Source organism: Eleginops maclovinus, chromosome 2, assembly GCF_036324505.1.
Source record: "Eleginops maclovinus isolate JMC-PN-2008 ecotype Puerto Natales chromosome 2, JC_Emac_rtc_rv5, whole genome shotgun sequence".
In the NCBI taxonomy this organism is placed as follows: Eukaryota; Metazoa; Chordata; class Actinopteri; order Perciformes; family Eleginopidae; genus Eleginops; species Eleginops maclovinus.
The window spans coordinates 21,641,007-21,665,337 of NC_086350.1; the positions used below are offsets into that span (position 1 = coordinate 21,641,007).

At 39.4% G+C, this 24,331-nt stretch overlaps 1 protein-coding gene across 1 annotated transcript; it reads left to right on the forward strand.

Moving 5' to 3' along the window:
- The first annotated feature begins 1,140 nt into the window (after positions 1 to 1,140).
- On the forward strand, positions 1,141 to 22,294 carry cbln1 (cerebellin 1 precursor). Its single transcript, XM_063896994.1, has 3 exons — positions 1,141 to 1,867; positions 3,143 to 3,262; positions 19,645 to 22,294. The coding sequence occupies exons 1-3, from the start codon at positions 1,610 to 1,612 to the stop codon at positions 19,840 to 19,842; spliced, it is 576 nt and encodes a 191-aa protein (XP_063753064.1). The 5' UTR covers positions 1,141 to 1,609; the 3' UTR covers positions 19,843 to 22,294.
- Positions 22,295 to 24,331: the final 2,037 nt, after the last annotated feature.

The window sequence follows — 24,331 nt, forward strand, 5'->3', positions numbered from 1 at the left end:
ATTATTTTTGTTTCATAGTTATTCACTGGAATATTCCTTTAAAAAAAATACCTGTTACCCTATGTTTGTGTCTCCCTGTTGGTTTTGTTCCCTGTGGTGCTCATTTGGCACACTTTCTGCATTGCTGCACCTCCCTGTGGTGTCTTTCATCGCTGCCATGTTACCAAAGACGCCTAATGTTTCCTGATATTTGGGTGTTTTTTTTTTTTAACTGTTATGCCTTAGCCTTGTCTGTTTGGGTTTGTTTGCAGCTTTAATTAAATCTTTCTGCAAACGTTGAGATCATACATATGCTACCAGAGGTATTTACACATCCGCAAAAATGTCATCTCTTCTTGCTGGTTGCAGAAGAGTTTAACAACTCTGTTTTCAGGTAGTCTTCTGCTTCAATGAAGACGATAATGATGAGATGATGAGGATGATGATGGTGTTGTCTGGCAGAACACATCATCAGGGTGGACATGTGCACTCAGCTTACATGGCTTACCATTTATAAGGGCAGCTGCTGATTTCTGAGGTTTACCTGTGATATGAAGCCTAGAAGACAGTGTGTTTGGGTAGGTGAGAAAGAAAAGTTTAAAAGAGAAGTAGAAATAGAAATAGAAGAAGTAGTAAAGAAAACAAAGAAGCGCGGGTTTGGTCTGCTACAGGAAAATTGAGTTTTGATAGAATGTGCAATGGGGATAGATAATAGATAGATAGATAGATAGATAGATAGATAGATAGATAGATAATAGATAGATAGATAGATAGATAGATAGATAGATAGATAGATAGATAGATAGATAGATAGATAGATAGATAGATAGATAGATAGATAGATAGATAGATAGATAGATAGATAGATAGATAGATAGATAGATAGATAGAGAGAGAATATGTGCAAGAAATACTAGGGGAGGAGGAAAGCAGGGAGGAGAGAGATGCTATAAGGGAGCTGGGCGGGGAGGGGCGGTCGCCACGCAGTGATTGGAAAATATCGAAGACGCGCACGCGCTAATCCGATGATGGCTCTCAGTTACCGGGGGGAAGGGAGGGGTCTGTAAAAAAAAAAAAAATAGGACCAGGGCGGGAGCATCTTGCGCTTGCGAGCCGCTTCCCTTAGTCTCGAGCCTTTGTGTTTGAAACTCTCATATCTCGCATATCAATAATTCAAGCGCGCGAGAGAGAGAGCAGACGGAGCTCCCCCCGCGCGCTATGAGTTCTGCTGCCTCGTCACTCGTCCAGGGCCCCTCCGCACAGCGCGCGACTCCCGCTTATTGTGTTTCCAAGTGACAGCAAAGCTGCTGAGAAGTGAGGAAAGAAGAAAAGAAGAGGTGAAAACTGGCGACTCCACCGGAGATGCAGGGACAGTAAACTGATTTCCGAAGAGGCGCCTAAAAATAAACCGTGTGGTTATCCTTCCAAGAGCCTCCGCGAGGGAGAAACTGTGCGCAGTGGGCACATTCAATCCTAGAAAACGGAGTGGCATCTAGTTGTAAAACAAGCTTCATTAACGTTCATCTGGGGAACATTGGGAAACTCTTCCTACCTTACTTTTTCTCAAGGGGAATAGACCCGCGGCGGACGTTGTGAAGACGACCGAAGAAGTGAATCGTTCAGGTCCGGTATGTTGGCGTTTTGCCTTCTGAGTGCCGTGTGGCTCGCGGTGAGCCCGGCCAGCGCTCAGAACGAGACGGAACCAATCGTCCTGGAGGGGAAGTGCCTCGTGGTGTGCGACTCCAACCCGGCGGCGGACCCCACAGGGACTGCGCTCGGGATCTCGGTGCGCTCGGGCAGCGCCAAAGTGGCATTCTCCGCAGTCCGGAACACCAACCATGAACCCTCTGAGATGAGCAACCGGACCATGGTCATCTACTTCGACCGGGTAGGAGAATATATTTACGTTCTCTAAAATACCAAAAGCAACAAAAAAATCAAGGAAGGAAAGTTAGTTTACAATAGTTTTACGTCAGTTTTAGTTCAAGGGAATAATAACCTTAACCGGATGACGGAATTATCATAAGATATATGAAGTTAAAGGTTGTGTGAATATATGGCTTGCTTTGTGTCGTTAAAATGCCTGGAAGCAATACAAGTTGAGCTACCAATTAGTGACTTAAAGAAGTGTAGACTTAAATGTCAAATATTTCATACAAACAGCAGAAACTAAAATAGGAGTTTTTCTTTTTCTTTTTCCCCACCCTTTTTTATACTTGTTAGGGTGACGCAAACTAATACAACTTGTCAGGGTTAAAAGCTGTATTTCCAGTGAGCCTCAGATTGTCAAAGTTTATGAGCATGTTGTGGAAAAACTGTAAAGTTCATAAAAACCAAGGGTGGATACGGTGGCTAGATTTATGCGCAGCTGCATCTCGTGAACCTGTGGTAATGCTCTCGTGGACATCTCCACTCGAGATAACTAAAAACGGGGCCGAAATGAATCCGTCTCGAACAGTAACGATTATTATTATAGGTAGCAGTTGGGAAAGAATAGGCTGCTAGACAAGCCCTTTGAATATTTCAACTTTTCTGAGCTGACAATATGGGATATGGGAACTGACATTTCGCCAAATAATTTAGTAACGGCAGGTCGCGAGGGCTGGGTCCTACCCGCCTCCCGTTAAAGGTTAATTCTCTCTCAAACTGCCGTTCAATTATACGCCATAGTTCGCCTCCGTCTATAAAACCAGTCATTTGGCTGCAGAAATACATAATTGAAAATACGATTTAAAAGATTGAAGTCCCTTTTAATTTCCCACAAAGTTCTGAAATTCTCACAGAGGGGGGAAGCCTAGATAAAAGCAGATACTACAGTGGATCTGAATGTGTGTTCCGGGGCCTGAGGGGCCCTTTAGAGTCCATTTCAAAAGACTATCTTAGAAAGTATTACGAGATGAAAAGTAACCTACTAAAATGACACGTGGACTAAATCGATTAATTGTCTCATAATACATTTAACATCTTGATATAATAAGCCATGTTCATACTAGAATATAACTAATCAAAATGGCGTAATTTGTGTGTATTTGTGTTTGTCACATGAAAACAGTTGAGATGTTAGATGGGGACTTTGCATTTAGTTTAAATACTGTGAAAGAAAAGCAGGATTAAGTCTTTTTTTAATCAATTAATTGTTTCTTTCTTTGTCTCTGTCTTTTAGGTTCTAGTAAACGTTGGGAAGAATTTTGACGAAGAGAGAAGTAATTTCATCGCTCCGCGGAAAGGGATTTACAGTTTTAACTTCCACGTAGTGAAAGTCTACAACCGCCAAACTATACAGGTAGCCCACTTGTGTGTGTTTTTTGTGTCTTTTATTTGTTCGCCTTTGTGTCGTTCCACACTGTTTTCCCCTTACACAAGTTGATTACCAGCCGCACTGAAAGTCTTTTATTAGTTGAGATGTCTTTCCCGGGAGACAACGGAGGAGGTGGGCGTTAACATGAAAGCAAGTCCCCCGCTGGCCCGATCATAATTAATCAATACATGCAGAGAGGACAGAGCCGAATCAAGCGCGTGCAGCCGTCAGAAGTGACGGGGTGCTGTGTTGAGCGCGAGGAGGGGCACGCGGCTCCAGCAGCTGTACTTTCAGCACCATGGACAGCGACGTTTCCTTCTGTGTCTCAGCAGCTGACTGACTTTAGGATTTTGAATATTTAAACATTAAGTTCATTTTCCTCTCCCATTGGACAAAGGTTTTATGTAGAAATATTAAAATCGTTCATTACCTTACATTTCATTTAGCATTCGACCATGAAGAAACAAACCAAAAAGAGGAAACATCCTTTAAGTACATTAGCAATCAGCTATTGGAGCGAAACGATTCCTTTTCATGGTTCTTGTTGATTTAACTATTTAAAATGTACATTAAATTACATTCAGACACATGTCATTTAGCCAAGGTTTTGTTCAAAGCAACTAACACACACTTCACTACCATAGACATGCATACAGAAACAATTTTGGGTTAAGTGTCTTGCAGTGTCTCACCCTGCTGTGTGTGGGATCAAACCACTGCCCCTATGATTGGTAGAAGCCTTTTTAGCCTATATGCCATAAAGAACCTTACAGCACTTTTGGTAGCGATAAGAAATAATTTCAAGGAGAGGGACACAAAGTTTTAAGGTGCGAAAGAACACGAAAATACAACAGACTGACAGTTTCACACCATGGATTGTACAGATTTTTTTTGTACATATCCTAAGAGTGAAATTTAGTTTTTCTTCCAGTATTTCTGCCGTGTTGACCACTTAAATTGTTGAAATAAATCCAAGCCCTTTGTTAACCTTTTAATATTAAGTACATTTGAAACATAGCAAACAGAAACAGGCATTTCAATTGTCTCCCTCTTACACACAACACACTCATACTGTATGGGTTTTAGGTAGAAATAATAATATTTCCCCCTTATTTGTTTCTCACACACACTGCCTGCAGTATCACAACCCTCCTTTCATCCTACTAACAACTGGTGTTAACTGTGCCTTAGATGCTGTCTCCAGATTCTTTTGATGTGTCAAGCGATGAAGCACTTGAGCAGTCTTAAGCCCATTTCCCGCATTTAACATGCACGTGATGGCGCTTTACAAGCCGAACTGCGTTAATTACTATGTACCGCTTGCAAATTAAACTGTTGTGTAATTATGCTGTTGGCTCCCCTGGGGTTCTGGCGTTATGTTTTGCTACTTATACTTTATTATTGGAGTCTTGAATTAATTAGCATGGCAGCAGCAGTAACAACAATAACAACAACGAGGAAGGCGGGCGATATGTGAGGGGTAAATGCTACGTGAAGCTCGGGCACCCATTCCCAGTCATCTTTGTGTGACTGAGCCCAAATAAACAGCGGATGGCAAACATTTGACTCATGGCACTAATGTAATTAAGTCTGTCATACCATGCAGGACACAATGCCTGTCACATTATCATTAGCAGTGTTATTTGTGCCATTTTGTGATTTGAAACTGAGATATTAGCAATAACAGTGAAAGAGTGACTTGAGGTAAGAAGAGATCATTTCCGGACTGACGGTTGCTAAATGACAGACTCTTTAGATTGGAGTGCCACACTTTAGATACAATTATCTAAACATTTTAAATATAAGAACTTATTTAGAAGCTGTGCTCTGTCACGTTTCTGACAGAAAAACAGGTGTAGGCTGTCCTCTCTCCTCCAAGCCTGTGTGCCGCTCACCCTCAACCTCTTCCACTCATCCTCCCATCCATCCATCCAGCGCATCTGCTGTGTTGAAAACTCCCACTGTTTGATTGCCTTAGAGGCAGCTACTGTGGTGCATGCAGGAGAAGACAGGCAGCAGTGAAAGGAGAGCGATAGGGATAGAGAGGAAAAGGTGAGTAAATGTAAAACAGTGACAAAGGAGGAGAAAAAGATGGATTGAAGGACAGGGTAGATGGTGAAAAAAGAAAGAGAACAGGAAACAAGTGAAAAAAGGTAAGGGAATGAAGAACCAAAAATCGTGGGAGGAAAAAGAAAGAGACGTCAGAGAAGAACAAAGGATGGACAGGAAGGAAAGAGAAGGAGAAAGTTCAGGCAGGGCGAAGAGAGAAAAGCAAGAAAAGCCAGACATCATGAGTAAGTATTGATCAGTGGATGCTGGGTAGATGTACAAAGAGAAGGAAAAACAGTTTGTTCCATTGTTCATCAGCCCTTTCCTGTGCAGAGATGCATCTATCCGTGAGGAGTGAGAGAAGTGATGTGGGTGTCAAAAAGCAGCTTGCTCTCTTTGTTTTTTGCCTACCAATTAAACAGAAATATTGCATATTTAACACATTATATTCTCTGATCTAAAGAGAACTACACATAAGGCCACCTATCAGCTATGCCTGTGCTTCCTCTGTTTACATTATTTTTGAAAAATGCTTACAATATACATATCAAACAATTCTGTTTTGTTATCGGTGTCGTCTGTGGTGCAGATATTTGAAATAAAATTGAAACAAATGAGTTCTATATCCCTTACTGAACAATGTCTGCAGCTTGGAACAAAGAGCTTGCTGATCTGAAAGGCAAACAGATGAGGTGCTGGGAGGATATCAATAGTTTAGTTACCAATTTCACAGTTGTTTTTACCGTTTATTCAAAAATAATAATTACGGTATTAGGTCAATTTGTCTTTTTAAAAGCACTGTGTGGCAAATTTAACAGAATCAAAACGTCAGAAAGCAGTCTTGTTTTCAGGCACGCCTTCAGAGGGGGTCAAAGGGTATAGATGGCCCCGGCACAAGGCCTAGGAGGAGGCTATACAAAGGTTCGACCCATAAATAGAAGAAGAAATTGTAATTATGTTAACACCAATAGAATCCAAAACCCCTTTTCTTAACTCACTTACTCATTGATAATTAATTCCTCACAAAAGTGGGCAGGAAGAACAATGCCGTCCAGCGTCTCCCCTGTCTGAGGGTCGCTTTGCCATCAATCGGGGACGCCTCGCGTTTCCCCGCGGCTGGGGTTGTCGTAGGCCTCGCCGCCTCCGTCCCCCTAAGTGCAGACGTTTCAATCGCTTCAGGGATGTCCTTAGTTAATAAATAAATATTAACTTTTGAAAATGATATAGTCAACAGCAAATCCATTAAGAAACCAGCAGGAGAGCTTCTGCTTTGAAAGAAAGACCTTCCTTGGCCTGGAGATTTAAAGGAAAAAGATATAGTATAGTGTATACAGTTTAGTGAGGTTCTGTAGGGTGAATAAGTCACACTTTTAAGCAATTAAATACCTTAGAACACCTTAGCGTTCAGAAATGGCATTCACAAAGCCTCGGGTCACAGTAGCTCTGTAGGGGTGAACGCTACACAAGGAGCACATCTAATGCCTTGTGCTGTGTGTGTATTAAGCCTTACTGCTACTATCATTTTTCCATTGAGGGATGAAAACCTGCAGGCACTGCTTCAAGCTGTTTGTGAGCACGCTGCTCTGATTTGGCCTTTTAAGCGCTGCTCTTTGGGTTATAAGAACTTATTTTATAATTTGACCCAGAGCTGCTGCATGGGTGTGCAGGAAAGCAGAATCCTTTCAACCTCTTTCAGAACCAGTCGCGTGTCATAATAAGATATTTCACACCAGAGCAATAACAAACATGCCCCGGTTTTAAATGTTGTGCGGTTAAAACAGAACAACAAATGCAGCCCATAATTATTTAAATGTACTAAAGTTATGCCATTCTGAAATCAGACTGATTTCATTAGGTATTCTTTTAGCTCATTGTAATGCAGTGTATTTTCTTTTAAATTGGTAAGGGTTTTAAAATGAAAAGACTCATCATCAGGGTGTCCTTAACGTATCAGCTGATAAAAACGTCAGCAGAATTATATGTTCTTAAATATAACAAAATATACCAGAGAATTTGGATTTTGTCAAATACATTTTTCACAAATGACAAAGCACAGAAAGAGCTATAAATAATCTCAGGGACTACCTATTAAATGACACATTTAATATAACCTATAATGAATATTTGTGACTATTTCACAAGGTTGTCCGTGAATAAAGTAGTTCTAGAGCTGCAATAACGCCACATGAGCACCACTTCATTAAATTGTCGGCAAATTCCGTTTCAAAAACTCATACACTCAAAACAGCTGGGATGAAACTTTGCAAATGCTACATCCCTTATGGACATCTTTAAATATCATCAAACTGTTTATTAAATATATATTTAGTCCAATTCCCTATGCAGCTTCCCAATACAGCTAACAGAATGCTAAACACAAAAAGGCAGGCAACACAAATTAACATAAATATGATTTATTATGTGTATCATCTTTATGTTACCTCTTTAGGAATATTGTGTCAATATGATGTGACTATGTTAAAAGTAACATAGGCGATGAGCCAAACAGATGAAACCTGCTTTGTGGTTCATTTAATGATTATAAAAAGTGTTTGGCATTTTTCTGTTTAACAGGGAAACAGTCTATAGCATGACTGTGAGATGTTGTTCATTTAAGTAAGAATTGCTGTTTTTTCTTCTTTTATATCTTCTGTATTCAGGACATTCATTGGACAGCTCCACAGTTGTAACAAACACACAAGTTCCCTGTTATTTATAAAGGAAAATGGGTGTCTTTTACTCTTAAAGCACCTCAAAAACACTCATATGGTCTTCAAGACCAACGTCAGAAATGTTACGAGTGTCACAACACTGGCATCATACTACAGCCTTTATGTTAGAGGGAAGTGAGTGGCCAGCAGTGTGGTGTTGTGTTCCGCATCATAAAGTGGGAACAGATTTGTTTTATGACGATGAAAAAATAGAAATACACCAGTCCTCTACTACTGGCTCTGACAGTGTTCATCCTATACAGAGGGGATGCAGGAAAATGAGACATCAGTCCAAGCCATATAAATAAACACCTTATCTGTACCTATGTTCTCTTGCCTTTGAAATGGTAGAAGAAGCAGGGTGAAAAGACTAGATAATGAGGTTGGTTTGTTGCTGGCCAGAGAAACCGTATATCCTGCGAGTTGACAAGCCTCACACACAATCTTCTATCAAGGGTGTGTATTGACAATTCTTCTTTGAGTCATTTTTTAACATGTTGCTGAAATGGATCTTTGGATGGCAATGATGGCCTTTTGAACACTGAAATGTCTTAAGAACCAGTGGATGGATTTTATTTTGTTCAGACTTTCATGGTTGCCTGATGATGACCCTCTGATTTTGATCACACATGACTTTTTGGCTTTGCTTTTTCAATGACACACATAAACCCCCTTCAGACGCGATGTTCTACTATACAGAATTACTGAGTTACTGAATTTCCCCACGGGGATTAATAAAGGTACGTCTTATCTTATCTTATCTTATCTTACAGTGATAGAGCAACGGGTTTGTGCAGAGCTAATTTGTTAGCAAAATCCTCTAGCCTGACTGGGTTTCATCCTCCCACTCTAAAACACTCCTCCAATCGCTTCCCTGGCTACCTGTGGCTACCATTATTCGCTTCAAGACACTGATGCTGGCCTACTGTGCCGTTACTGGATCCTGTCATTACTATATCCAGGACATGGCCAATCCACACACTCGGGCATGTGCACTTTGCTCCACATTTGCCAATTCGGCTCACTGCGAGTTTGACCAAGGTACCTCTCTACAACAACTTCCTTGTTTGCTATCTTGACTTTGAAGGGGGAAACAAGCTCTCTGTAGATATCATGAATGCTGATATTCCACACATACTCCATCAAAGTTGGCTTTGCACTGGTTTCCCTGACAAAAGGCCATTGTCATTTTTCTCTAGGATTTTGAATTCTAGCTGAAACTAAGCTCCATGGCAAACAAACATTTATGATCCTCACAAGTTTTTTTTGGCAAGATAATCTTCAAATCTTGAAACCACGTTTACGATTGTTGAAGTGTAAGTAAAAATATAACTCTGCATGGCTGCGTATCACCACCGCTAAGCTAAAAGGTGGACTCGAGTTTTGCGTGATTACCATTAGCAGTCTCATTCAGCCACTCCTTAGCAGCCACCATTTTAGACATTTAAGACACACAGAATCTCAAAAGCTTATTTTAACCCAACCTTATTGCAGTCATTTAAGAAAAAACCCATTCACAAAAAACATTGAGTTTTTTTTTGTTCCTACTAGTTATTTCGTCTAATGTGACAGTTTAATGGAGTTAATTGGTGGCAGATAAGGTGGTGACCATAGTGGTGACATGTCCATTAAAATCACCCATTAAGTCAGGGAGTAAGAAAAATATGTTTTACTCCCAGTGGGTGTGTTTATATAAATGGCATTAATAGATATATTAAAGTGAAAAGTATCTAGTGGAGAAACATTTCCACTTCTAACAAAGTTGAAGCCTCTCATCTTTTCACACACACACACACACACACACACACACACACACACACACACACACACACACACACACACACACACACACACACACACACACACACACACACACACACACACACACACACACACACACACACACACACACACAGTCCAGTTTGGCACCACATTATGGAAATGCTGGTTAATGCTCAAAAGAAGGTTTTTGAAACAGGAACCAACAACATATAGTCATTAATGTAGACATGGTACAAAAGCAGTTTAGATTAACATTTCTCTTTTGGCTTAAACAATGTTTAACTCAATAACTCACTCTTAAATCAATAACTAAACAATGTTGTGTTAAAAGTTACATCCTTAATGTTGCTTGTTGAAGTTAGAGGAACGCTTGTTTGAGCCAGCTTTCGTTATTTAAGAACATGTGGTGCTGACATCATGCTTTCAGAAAGCCTTCCAATGTTTTTAACAAGCATGTGCTTTAAAGGATGGCATTTAGTGCCTGATGCATTAAGAAAAGTCCCTCAAATAGTTAGTCACATAAATCCTCCCTGTCTATATTTTTGTGTAGCTAACAGCTTCAAAGTCTGTGTGAGCCTGGCTGCTGCATCACTACCAGTCTAGAGCTGTGTTGCTGTGTCAGAGCACCACTGACTGTCTGCAGTTTTTATTGCTGATGTCTCAACTAGCAATATCCAAAGGAAAAGCATTTTAAAAAACTAATTTAGTGAAGCCTTCACATTGTATCTTCAGTATGGATTGACCCTAATTTATTAAACACTGGTCTTCAATTGTTTTTAGTAGGTTTGCCACATCCTTTCTTATAGTGAAAAAACTAATGTGCTGATTTTGAGACTAGGGCTTTAATTGTTTAGCCTGCCCAAGTGTAGTACAGTCCGACCTCGTCCAGTTTGTCCAGAATTGCTAAACTTTGAACAGTGTATGCATACATCATCGTCGATGTGTGTGTGTGTGTGTGTGTGTGTGTGTGTGTGTGTGTGTGTGTGTGTGTGTGTGTGTGTGTGTGTGTGTGTGTGTGTGTGTGTGTGTATTAACTACTTTCTAATTGAGACTTGCATGGCATGCTGTGCCAATGCTGCAGAGAGCAGTTTATGATCAACTGCTGTTCACAAGCCCAACATTTTGTTGGAACATAATTGTAAGACTTGAGCCTTGTCAGAGGTGCCAGTTATTAAAGTAACAAAACAAAGCTAATATTAGGTTGGAGGTTTAGAAGCACAATCTTTCTTATTTTTTCTATGTGCTCCATCAGCATCAAATAATACGTTCTTGGTTACTGGTATGTTTGGGGCCATCTGCTCTCAGTGAAGTCCTCATCTGACCTTTCTTAATTAATTGTCTTCTCTTGATGTGTTTTGACATTTAGCTGTTGTTTAGAATTTCCCTACAGAACAAGTATGATGTTTGAAGGCTCTGTCCACCGGCTTCCTTCACTTAATGATGTTGTTCCCTGAGGCTAAATTGAGGAAGATACACCTACTAATGTATCTCACTAGATAGTACTGATAAAATGCATAGCAGTTAAAGCTTTATTTGGTACTGGCATGTTTTTAATGAATAGGTGGGCGGTGTTACATTCTTCTTACCACTGTGCCTGCTTTGGCCAATTACAATGAAAAGTGAGTAATTTCTTCAATGACTGATGTCCTTTGTCCGTCAGTGCACATCCATCACTGCAGCAGTGATAAAGGATAAATGTTCTAGAAGAAACACTGACTGTCTGTTGTTTGCGGTATAGATCTCTACAATCGGACTGTAAGATATAATGCTTGAGGAGAAACTGTTGTAATAGCAATGCCATATACAACAATTATATGGATTGATATTTGCTGGGGAAACAGTGATTTTGACTCAATAGAACTAAATATATAGCAGATCAGAAATAATCCCTTACATAATGGTCTTGTGTAATCGTTTCGTGCCAAAGGTAGCTTTTTTCTTTCAACAGACAGACATAACATGTCCATTCAGTCCTCAATTTATGGACTAATTGCATTCAAAACTGTGTTTTATACATGCTTACAAAAACACATCAATGAGAGTTTCAGCTGGTAATTGCATTTCTGGATTGTATTTCTAGAAACCATCTACTGTTGGTTTCCAAAAACCATGTACTCAAAAGGTACAACAACAAAGGACAGAAATCGAAAAATGCAAAAGCTTCTTGAAGCCACTGAATAGATAGAGTTGACCTAAATAAAGTCCCCTGGCCAGGCTAATAGTATTTCATCTAGCATCAACAACATTATTAAAATATTGCATAAGTCTTTTGTAAATCATGATTTGCCCACAGTCCCTTCACTCAAACAGCATATTCTTAGCAGCAACCCTAGGGTTCTTGTAACATTATTTCCTGCTATTAAAAACTACTACTTAGTAAACATCCCATTAATACTAGCTCAACTCTTTTCAAATTTAAAAAGACATAAATGCTTTAACATTGAGAGCAATACAACACTTTCTTAAAAATTGTCAGTTGTAATGTTATGTGTGACTTTCTTACTATCATACTACTTTTAAACGACCATCTACCTAACCTGCAAGCAAGTGCAACCACACAGAACACAGCAAGCCAGCTAATTTTACTTATCCGATTCTGTTGTCTGCCCTCCACGAGCATTCCCTCTTCCTCTGATGCGGAAAACCACTTACTCCCAGCTGTCCAAAGCTCCTATGCTAGCCGTTTAAACAGCAACAGCACATCAGTGGTCCAAGCTTCCAGTCGTGGCATCATGCCTAACTTAGCTAACAGTCAACTAGCTTGCTGCAGCTACAAAATCAGCTTGAGACACAGATTAGGACTGATCGAGACAACACTGTTGTCGCATTAAAGTGCAAATGTAAATCACAAAAGGAAGTGGTCAATGTTGTGAGTTTACTGTTTGTCTCTGTGTTGACAAAGGCTATATAAATACAATCTCTCACATTCCACCTTTGATGTGACCCTGTAGTAACTTTGCTCAAACTTTGGAAAACTTCTACTATTGGAAACTTGACCATTTCAAAGACAGAGGTTGTCACAGGCCACAGACAGAGTCATCATTATGTGTGTATCCATCACCACATCCATCTGTAATAGTATGTAAAGAGAAAAAACAGAGAGAGGGAGAAAAGGAAAGAGAGGTGACAACAAAGAGAGTAGTGAAATCAATGGACAATGTGGAGAAAGAAAGACGGACAAAAAAGAATCATTGTCATGTCAAGACCGTGGACTGGACAGGAATTGATGATGCAATAACAGGATGTCATCATGTCGTCGGCATTAAGTGCTGCACTGAAACGTCAGAAAACTTCTATTTACATATCAAGAGGAAGGTTTTCTTTCTATCTTTGATCCTCGCCAACCTTCTCTGGCCATTTCACTCTTTTTTCTGTCTCTTTTTTTCCCGTTTTTTCTGCCTCCCCATTACCTCCCTCTTACACACACAAACACACAAACACACACACACACACACACACACACACACACACACACACACACACACACACACACACACACACACACACACACACACACACACACACACACACACACTACTCAACCAGTTAATTGGTGCTTATGCATTAATGAATCTGTTCGGTTGTGGCCTGACACCATGCACAGCCCTATTATCATGCTTTTATATTTATGGTTGGTAATTGTGAGGGTTTAGTTGACTGTGTGTGTATGTGTGTGTGTGTGTGTGTGTGTGTGTGTGTGTGTGTGTGTGTGTGTGTGCGTGTGTGCGTGTGCGTGTGCGTGTGTGTGTGTTGACCACAGACTCATCCTTCCACAGCCACTGTCGCAGCTTTATTAGGGCTATACATCACCGGCACACACCACACACTGAACAACTGTGGCTATGTTTGTGTGTGTTGGAGAAAGAGATGGATGGGGAAAAATAGAGATAGTAAAAACAAAACAAAAAAGAGATTTGTATTCTTGACTTGCATTGTGTTCTGTAATTTAATTTACACACCTTAGCGCAACTCTGTAGAACTTTGTTATACTGGCTGCTAACAGCTAACGTGAGCTAGCTTTCTTGATGATTTTAACACACAACTGTTGTTCAAAATGTAGTAATTTAGGAACAAAAATAAAATGTGTCACCTCAGTGTGTCATTAGCTACTTGTATGTATCCGAAACTATTTAGAGATTTGTCCACGGGACAGTGGGACAGCGTGAGACCCGAGCATTGGCGTTATTATCGGGCATGTTTTCAGAATGTTATCTTTGTACCGTAGTATCAGTTCTCAACACATCCCTATGGTACGCTATTGTTGTGGGGGGGAAATTATAGGACTTTGTTTATAAAGTCTAAATTAAAGAACTGCCTCCCTTCTAAAAAATTACAACAGGGCTGCATAGTGGTACATAACGTTAAACCGATATTTCTATTTCATATGTTTACTGATTTGCTTCTTACAGAGTCAAAAATCAGACCAGTGCTTTTGCTCTGTCTGTTAACGGTCCCATTATGTATTTTAAGAGTCAACATGCCAAAGGTCATTATTGACTGGTAGGTAGGCCCAGCTTTGTTTCAGATTCCAGGTTTCACTTACGCTGCAAAGGAGCATGTTTAAATTATTGACTGAAAATAAGAGAGATTGTCAGCATGGAGGCAAAATATGTGGGTTCAGGGAAGGGGTAAAGGCTTGTAAGTGTGAGTTTCACATGAGTGAATGGCTGGGTAGGTGAGAGGCGGGATTGTGTCTGCATGGTTTGTGTGTGTATCTGAGAGAAACAGAGAGATGTAGCGATGCTGGCTTTTCTTTGTCTGGCATCTCTGTCTCTGTTTGGAAGCATTACATGCACACTGGACAGGAACCCTGCCTCCCCCTCCCTCTCCCTTCCCCCTATTGTGTCTGCCTCTCTCTTCCTCTTGTTTAATCCCTTCTTCCATCCATCCATCCATCCATCCATCCATCCATCCATCCATCCATCCATCCATCCATCCATCCATCCATCCATCCATCCATCCATCCATCCATCCATCCATCCATATGCATGTTATGCCTTCTACCGTTCTGTCTTCCAAGTCTCTTCTCCTTTGCTTATTTTTTCATTATGATCTAGAGGTTAATGAGGCTAACTTGAAGGCTTTGGTTGCCCCTCTCCACATACAATGTTCTTCTTAGTGTTTTCCATCTGTATTGAAAGTAATGCTCCATTGGACATTTTGGGTGGGGGAGGAAGTACTTGATATTTTTAGACTGTCCTCCTTTAAGTGTTTCTGCTTGATTTGTCTCGACAAAGAAGTGGATGTTAAAAGGGAAACAGATAACCCCACCAGTTTTTCTAAGATGAATTATTGTTGGTGATGCAGTCAGGTCACCTTACCTTTTCTTTAGTGCTAACAAAAACACACTGCATTTGTTTGATTTTTGGCTAATGCTAGTAGCTTGGAAAATGTAAACTGTAAAAATGTAAACAAATGTAAATATAAGATCAATCAAATGTAAAAAATAAAAGGTTTTGTTACTTACTGATCTAGTTTAAAGGTAAGAATGTGTTTCATTACTTTTCCTATGTTCTTTCTCTGCATCCTCTGTAAAAGAAGCTTATCCAGCAGTTAGAGTTTACACAGTTAACTTCACGCCGATTGCCCTGCTAACTGCTGATGGCTACTGCAAGCTAGTTAGCATTTTAGTAATATACTTTCTTGGAAACAGTAATGCTTTCTTTGAGAAAAAGAGAGAGAACTGCATTGTGAAAGGCAAACCTTATGGAGCGGTGCAGGAATGAAAATTAGTTTTGAACATTTTACCACTTCTTGTTCCCTCGCCTCCCAGTCCTTGTTTTTTGTGTTTATGATTAGATTACACAAGTTATGTCTGTGGTTAATATAAACTTAAGAAAACTTCATAAAATATGTCAGGAAATACTTCACTGGTAAATGTCCAAAACATATATCTGTCAATAAAACAGCAGTTGCTGAGAAATGACTAAATAAGACTACTGAATGTCACCATGCCCAACACAGGTTCACATTCAACAGAGTTGTGATGGTGCATGGCCTAGCAACCGTGGTATAGTTTGTTTAAAAACAACTTCTGGATTGGCCTACACAAATAATTCACCACTCTACATTCTTAACGCTCATGGGATTATTATTCCATGGCCATTGGGTTGAGTTACATTTCCCATACATTTATGTTGACATGAGCTTTGTATATAAGAATGACTGTAACCTTTGAAAAGTATTAAGCATCACTAAGATTTCAAAAGGGTTTAAATACTTTGTATCCTTCACAAAGTCATCACAAACCCATCCATCATCTTCATCATAACTGCTAAACAATCCTTGAACATCCTCCACTAAAGGGGTGTTCAGTTCATTTTATTAAGAACTTGTTTAGTTTATTTACGTCTTTATGTTGTTAGGAGCGCTGTCAGTTATTGATGATAGCCACACAGCAAGAGCAGATCCAAAGACTGTGTTTGAGATTTCAGACGTGATTTTATTCTCATCTCATTCGCAGCCTGAAGATTTTCATCAACAGTTTCATATTATTTATCAATCAAGATAGATCCTAATTCAGAAGGATTTCAACCGTTAAATCGGCTTCTCTAATTTCAGACATTAAAATGGGTGTACTCTGCTGGTGTAAACAACACATGAGGTGGTATTTCGCTTTTATTAGCTGAACTGTCCAGGGAAATAATGATGTTCAAAGATGTCAATATTCTGCATCCCTTTATTATAAAGACAACAGTAATAAACCAATTTATTATACACCAGTTAATTACGCTGCAGCTGTGACTTGGTTGTCCACAAATTGGCATATTAAGCTAATATATTCCTTCAGTCTCGTTCCTTGAGTTCACCATAAAGAACAGTTTGAAACCTGCTGACATTGGTGACCTTTCTTCATCTGTGGGCGTTATTTTTATGTCACTGCCTCAAAGGCTGAGACTATTTTCTGGCTTGGGACTGCAAAGTGAGGACGAATATGAATGAAGAGAGGGAGTAAGATACTGTAAAACTGAAAATAGTGGAAGTGAAATAAACATATAAGAAGGATAGTTATTTTCCCTACAGTACAAAATGTGTTCGGAAGGGGCTACGTTCAGAACAGAGTGCCAAAACAATATTATTCGAGTGATGCCTCCTTGGCCTCACATTAGTCCCAAAAGGCCACTCTACATACTGTACATGAACAATAGGTATATAATGATACATGCAACACAGCACCATTTATATGTGAATTCATTAAGGCCCTAACTAGATACATTTTTCGCCATAGTGAAATGAACATTTTGCCACGACCCAGCCGGTGTTTCTACTCAGAACATTGAAAAATAGTGTAAGTACAGTCTGAGTGTTTTCATCAAATTCACAGACTGGCTGTTTAGAGTGACACACACACACACACACACACACACACACACACACACACACACACACACACACACACACACACACACACACACACACACACACACACACACACACACACACACACACACACACACACACATTCCCACACATACACATGCTAAGTTCAGTTTGCTATTAAGAGGAGTGCTGGGCCGAGAGAGCTCTTGACTCTGACAGGCTCTCCATCTCCTACACACACACACACACACACACACACGTACACACACACACACACACACACACACACACACACACACACACACAGACACACACACACACACACACAAATCCTCTATCCCGACCATCAGGTAGTAAAATGAGGTGGATAAGTGTATAATTATGGAATGCTTATAACTGTGTCCTATCACTTAGCAACAGTTTTCAAATAACTTACTTCCAGGTGGTACAGAAACATTTTGACGTATTAAAGAGCTGAGATTTGATTTTCTATCTGGAGTGAAGTGCACTATGGGAAGATGAAAACCTGGTGTGCTGTGTAAATAATGTAAAGAAAAACTGGATGATGTCTGTGAGAGCGTAACACACTACTGCACTGAGAAAACATTTTAAGAGGCACTTTGTTGTGAGGTGGACGTTTGTTCCGTACATCAGAGTTTGTCATGGATGTATCTGTATCTTTTCCCACTGGCTAACATTGGGAGAGAGAAGTCTATAAATCATTGTATATATATTTATACAATGATTTTTGCTAAATCCACAGCCCATATCAGCAATTAAACAACACAAGTTTAAAATGTGCTAAAAAAAACCCTAGGTTTGGTTTCCTCTACATTCATAGACCAACAGTGTATTTGTGTTCTCGAGAGTCAGGCTATCAGGTCACATCATAACATTTTTCAAGGAAGTTGAAATTGAAGGTGCATATATATTTAGTAAATAGCAAATGAACTGCATTTATAAAGCATTTAAAACATATTTTCCTGTTATTAGTTGTGGCCCGGAGAGTTGCACTCCTGTGCCACAGCTGCTCTTGCTGAGAGTGGCATAAGATCAGAAAACAAACCAAAACTCAATTTGTATAACTGTATAAGTATTTTAATACTTTTCTCTGCCAAATACTAAATCTATCCCCACCTAGTCAAAGTCTCGCACTGTGTCTAGAAATACAGTAAAACACAACCCCTGTGGTGTTTCTCTTTTCTTATCAAGGTACAGCGAGTTTGCTCACAGAAAGGCGAGTAATCTCACAGGTTTTATATCAAGTGTGATCCTGCATAAACTGACATTTCCCCGAAATTCATTTCAGTTTGTTTTAGAACTGCAACTGTGCCATGGGTTGCATAAAACCATTCCTTAGTGAAGCATACGGGGGGAACAAATCCAGGGAGCGCTCGTATTTCTGCTGCTGCTCAAAAGAGAAGTGATGAAAGCTGGTGTCTGGTGTGTGTGTGTGTGTCGGCTGGCCGGGGAAGAGAGGGGACGCTTCACTGACAGCTTTGTCTCTTTGTAAGAAGACGATGTTATTCCCCATTGAGACATTTGTCGAGTCAGACATTGTGTGGGTATGTTGGGTCTTTGTGTGTGAATGTCTCTCTAAGTCATTGTAAAATCTTCTCCGAGTGGTAATTGAAAAAAAATCACCCTATATATCAGTTGATAATGTGCTGAGTGAACAGCACAAAGCTGCTTCACGCAAAAGTAATATTCTGTTGTATTATCATTACCACCTGCATTGCTGCACAGACTTTTGGATTTTTAAAATGGAAATGCCTGAAATGGGACACCCATACGAACTACAAACTAAACTCAATAACAATTAGTATTTACAATATACAACACTTACACATTTCAAATTGCAAAGTGTTGATTAAAAAACAAACACAATCCAGCCCTAACTACTAAATGGTCTCAGTACATTAAAGAGGATATATTGTGTTTCTTTTCAGGATCATATTGGTAATATTTGCTTCTACTATTACTTGTTTACATGCTTTTATGTTCATAAACCTCTTTATTTTTCTTGAACTGCCTGTGCTACAGCACCTCTTTTCACCCTCTGTCTAAAACCAGAGCCCAGTCCTTTTTGATGTGTTAGCTCACTGGCTCGATTGTGATTTGTTAACTGCTTACAGATGTCCCACCCATTAACCTATCAACTACAAAGTGTTGGAGCGCTAGCCAATAGAAGCCAGGGTGTTACGTAGTGATGTCATTATGTTGCTGTCAATGGAGGCGTTTCAGGCAGAGGGGGAGTGTGTTGGAGAGAACATCTTTCTGGGGTGAACTTTGAGAATTTCACCTTTGCAGACCATTTATATCACGAAAACGTATTTATAATAGGGCCTCTTAATTTGACCAATGTGTACAGTGGTATAAAACAGGTCAGATGTAATAAACACAGACACATGAATACTGAAGATAATGGTACAAATGAAATCCTTACATTTCCCTTCTTTTGTTGGAACCATTAATTAAACTGTCTCTCCTTTTTGCCTTACCCAGGTGAGCCTGATGCACAACGGGTGGCCTGTGATTTCAGCGTTTGCCGGCGACCAGGATGTGACGCGAGAGGCGGCCAGCAATGGTGTTCTGATCCAGATGGAGAAGGGAGACCGGGCCTACCTCAAACTGGAGAGAGGAAACCTAATGGGAGGATGGAAATACTCCACCTTCTCCGGCTTCCTGGTGTTTCCCATGTAGAGGAAGAGCGAGAGGAAGAGGAGGAGCAGGGGGTGGAAACGAACGAGGAGGAGCTGGGGAATGGCGAAGGAAAAGGCAGAGTGAGGAAGAAGAGGGGCGTTGGATAAAGGATGTGAATAAGATGTTGGAAAAGAGAAGAGGGGATGTGACAACAGACTCTGTTTGGGACGCTGCAGAGGGAGGAGAGAGAAGTTAGAGATGTATGGCACAGAGTGATTATTCTTTGGTAAATGAGAGAGGAATTATGAAAACAGTACATGAAGGTGTATGGCCAGCTTCTTCACTTCCCTTCCTCCTTTTATCCATCCTTTTCATCCATCTGTTCCTCCCTCTGTTTTCTCCGTGGCTTGACTGCAGCTTTGGACAGCCAAAACCTTTTTTATTCTCTGCTGAAAGAAGCAAGTGATCATTTATATGTTCCAACGTGTACTGAAGCCTGAGTGTAACCCCCCCCCCCCCCCACCCCTTTTCTCCACATTTATTCAATCATTCATTCATCGATCCTCATCAACATAAGCTTTGAAGAATGTTTCTTTAAGAACTGCTCCCCACATCTCCAATTTACTCTGGATATTTGTAGTCATTTGATAACATACACTCCACTGACTTTGGATCAGAGCCCTAAAGCCAAACTATAATTTTCATAGGCGGAACACCAAACTCTGATCAGAAAATGAGGTGCTTCATTTGCATTTCCTATAAAGATATGTTTTTAAAAAAAAAATCATAATAGTCATTATCTTTTGAAAAGCAAGACAGTTTCTTCTTGTCCGATGTCAATGTCCTCCACCAGACAACTGTATGCGATACATAAATGTAGTGCTTCTTACAAATAATCCAGACAGCAATTATGTTTCTCTCGAAATGTTATAAGAAACACATCTACCTGATACCAGGACAATTGAAGATGTTGAAATAGACTACTAGCTAGCACAATCTTTCAAAAAGCTCTGGAAACTACATTGACACACCTTTGCCAATGCCAATGGTTTATTCATGTGCTACTCGGATGGTCGTATTTCCTCGGTTAGAAATGGCTCTTCTGACTTCTATGTGTTCATTGGTTGTATGTCATCATGTGTTAACAACATGGATGCTACAAAGAAGATGTGTTTTAGTAGAGCATTAAATAACGATAAGGGTCTCTGAGTTGTTGTTCCAACTCAAAGGGGTGTTCACATGAGTCAGGAAGTCAGTTTTTGGTTCATTCTTACACTATTGCCCGAATCTGGCCAAAATAATTTCTGCACCATGATTCTGATTGGCCCCTAAAATGTAATTCAAGTAGTTTTCCATAATCCTCCCAAAAGACCAGAATTCCGAGCATTGGAGAAGATGATAAAGTATACATATCTAAAACAGGGAATTTAGGGTAAACTGTTTAATTTAGAATAAAAACCCATCAATCTTCTCAATACTGATTTGTGAGTCTCTGGTGACCATATCTAATGAACCTAAATGTGGTATTGATAAGAGTCACATTAAACGTATTGCTATAAGCCTAAAGTACCTAGATCCTTCTGTGTGTTTTTCATCTCTGGCAGCCACACAGACATTTAAATCCACCTCCACTCTTTCCTTCCATCCTTTTATCCCGAGCTCCATCTCCATCCTTCACTGCTGCTGTTTTTTTTCAGATTGGTACCCCTCCCTCTCCAGGATCCTCGTCTCTTTTTTGACTATGCCGTTTACCCACAAGTGCAGATTTCTTTCTTTCTGTTTTGTATTCCTCTGTTATCCCCTCTCTCTTCCTTTCTGTCCCCGTTCCACTCCTCCCTCGTGTCTGTCCTTTATCTGCTGCTGTACTCGTTTGCCTCCCAGCACGGATCCTTCCTTGCTTTTCTTCAATGTTGGACTTTGGACACTGAAACCAACTTACAACCACAAACTCTATAATATATACAGTTTATATATATATATACATATAGAGTATATGTATAAATATATATGCATATATATATAAATTAACACAGTATATATACAAATGGATATATAATTATAGCAAAATTTAAGACACCATTTCTATTCTACTGGTATTATGATGATAATAATGATAATTCTAATACTGAAAACTGAATCTGGTTTGATGACTATAATATCTGTATTTCCGTACTTCAGTGTTATATAAAAGAAAAAAATATTCTAAGAGAAACTTACTAGTGATTGTGTGTGGAAATCTGAGGCTGCCGTTCTGCTCTTCTGATTAAAAACATGCTTCTTGTTTTTGTTTTTGGGTCAAACCAAGTTGTGGCGAAAAATCTGAGACTACTTCTTATGTAAAAAAAAACCTAAAAAAGTATTTTTATTTATTTACTTGTATTATTTGTACCGTTATTTTTAATATCACGAATATTATTATGAATCAATCAAATCAATTTATCTAATGTTTTCTTTTTTTATTTGCTCTGAAATCAATAAAATTTAAATGGTACTTTTATTTTTCTTAAACCTACTTTAAGCCTGGCCTGGCAGTTTATTTTGTCAAAAGCTGGCATCACTTCTGAAAGCAGACAGAAGCACACACAGCCCCTGGTGTGTTGGTGTGTGTAACGGTGGGTGGTGTTCACTATATGTGTCTTTCTTGTTATTGTCTCCTCCTGTCTCCACATCTCTGTGGATCTTCACTCACTGTATTTCTTCACTTTCTCTCTATATCGAGTATTCCTTCTTACTCTCTGTCCCTTTTAGCTCTCTCATGGTGCCTCTTAACCTTTTCTCTCCTTTTCCATTTGTTTATGTTTTATTTTTTAGGATGCTTATCCTTCTTTTTCTCTCTCTCCACTCTGTTGGTTTTTAAGGTTTTTTGGTTCGTTTCTCTCCAGACTCTATAATGAGCTCCAGGGGGAAAATTAGAGCTGGAATAACAAGCAAACATCAACATCATCTGCCTTCTTCCTCCTGCACTCCCCCTTCTCCTCCTCTTCTTTGCCCCCTCATCTGTCTTAATTTCTTCTCTTTCCCGCCTCTTGATTCTCCTTCCTGTCATTCCTCTTTTACATGTCTTCATTTCCCCAACACCCCTCTGTTGCCTATTCCTGACTTGCTCTTTTTCTCTCTTCTTCTGCTGAGACCAGTCTTAATGGCACTTCCTTTCTCCTACGTTCCCCTTTTCTCTTAGCTTTCCTCATTATTGTGTCAGACTGTGTTTTTGTTGTTTTGTTTTTTAACTTCAGTTTCTGTCATTGCCATAACTATAAGACAATATTTCTACTATTATTTACGCTGGAAAAACTGGGGTTGTCTTACTTCCTATAACACTCTCTCTCTCTTTGTGTTGCTGTGTCTCTAGAAAGTCCTTCTATTTAAAAGTCCTCCAAACGAAACAACAAAATAGGTTGTCTCTATGAATGGAGAAACTAACTGGATAATGAAGTGTAAATTTGTAGGAGGTACATAAGGAGATAGACTTCAAATATAAAGCAGCCAGCAGCCAGCTGGCTGCTTTATCTATAAGCTAAGTGTAAAGGAGTTTCAGTATCTCCCACTTACTAATTATCTGGTGGAGTCTTGTTAGTATATTCCTTTAAATGCTAGCTTTCCCCCCTGTTTCTAATCTTCAAAATCTTAGCATTTTCCCACATTTTCAATCTTTATGCTAAGCCATCAGCCTTAATCTCATTAAGTGTTAACAAAAAACAATGATGTCAGTTTTGTGCTAAAACATTTCCTAAATTTCAGTGATTGTCAGATTGTTGACAATTTGTATGCAGAAATACTATTGATCTATTATTTTGGGAGAGCTTATTCATTTATTAAGCAATATTTTAAACTGTAGGTGGACAATACTATGTGGTTGGAAGATATTTTTGTAGGACTCAGACAGTTTCAAAGCTCAAAATAAACTTACTATTGATGATTTGTGAGGTAGCAAACTGAATTTAAATGAAGTTTAGGTGGCCAGGCACACAATTTATGCTGTAAAAATCCATATCAAAATAATTCAAATGGCATATACACATGATATAATCGAAACGTTGTTTGTTTTGAGTTAACATATGAAATGAAAAATATAAAAGTGTGGTCCGAAGTGGTGCACTTTGTTTATTTAATTTGATTGATGATTCAATGGCAAGTACGTTTGGTTACAAGATCGTAATACTTCCTGACAATAAAACGGACACAAACATTTCTTTGCTGTCGACCGACTAGTTTGTTCTGTGACATTGACCCACAGGAACATTTTGATGCATACAAAAATATAGTAAAGCAAAAAAATACACACAAAGTCAAAGCTAAATCTGACAAAGTTAACATTTAAAAAATACAAAGAGGTCATGTAGTCTTGTACTTGCATTTTAGTTTTGGACTTGCATACTACAGTACATACATTCTTTATTGATTTCAAACGTTTTAAAAGCGCTTATTACACCATATCTACTTTGTTTAAGTTAAATATGTTACATGCTCAGAATATTCGATCCCCCACTTCACCACATACTTTTGACTAAGCTTCATGTCCTACAGGACTAATGAAAGATGTCTAAAGGTA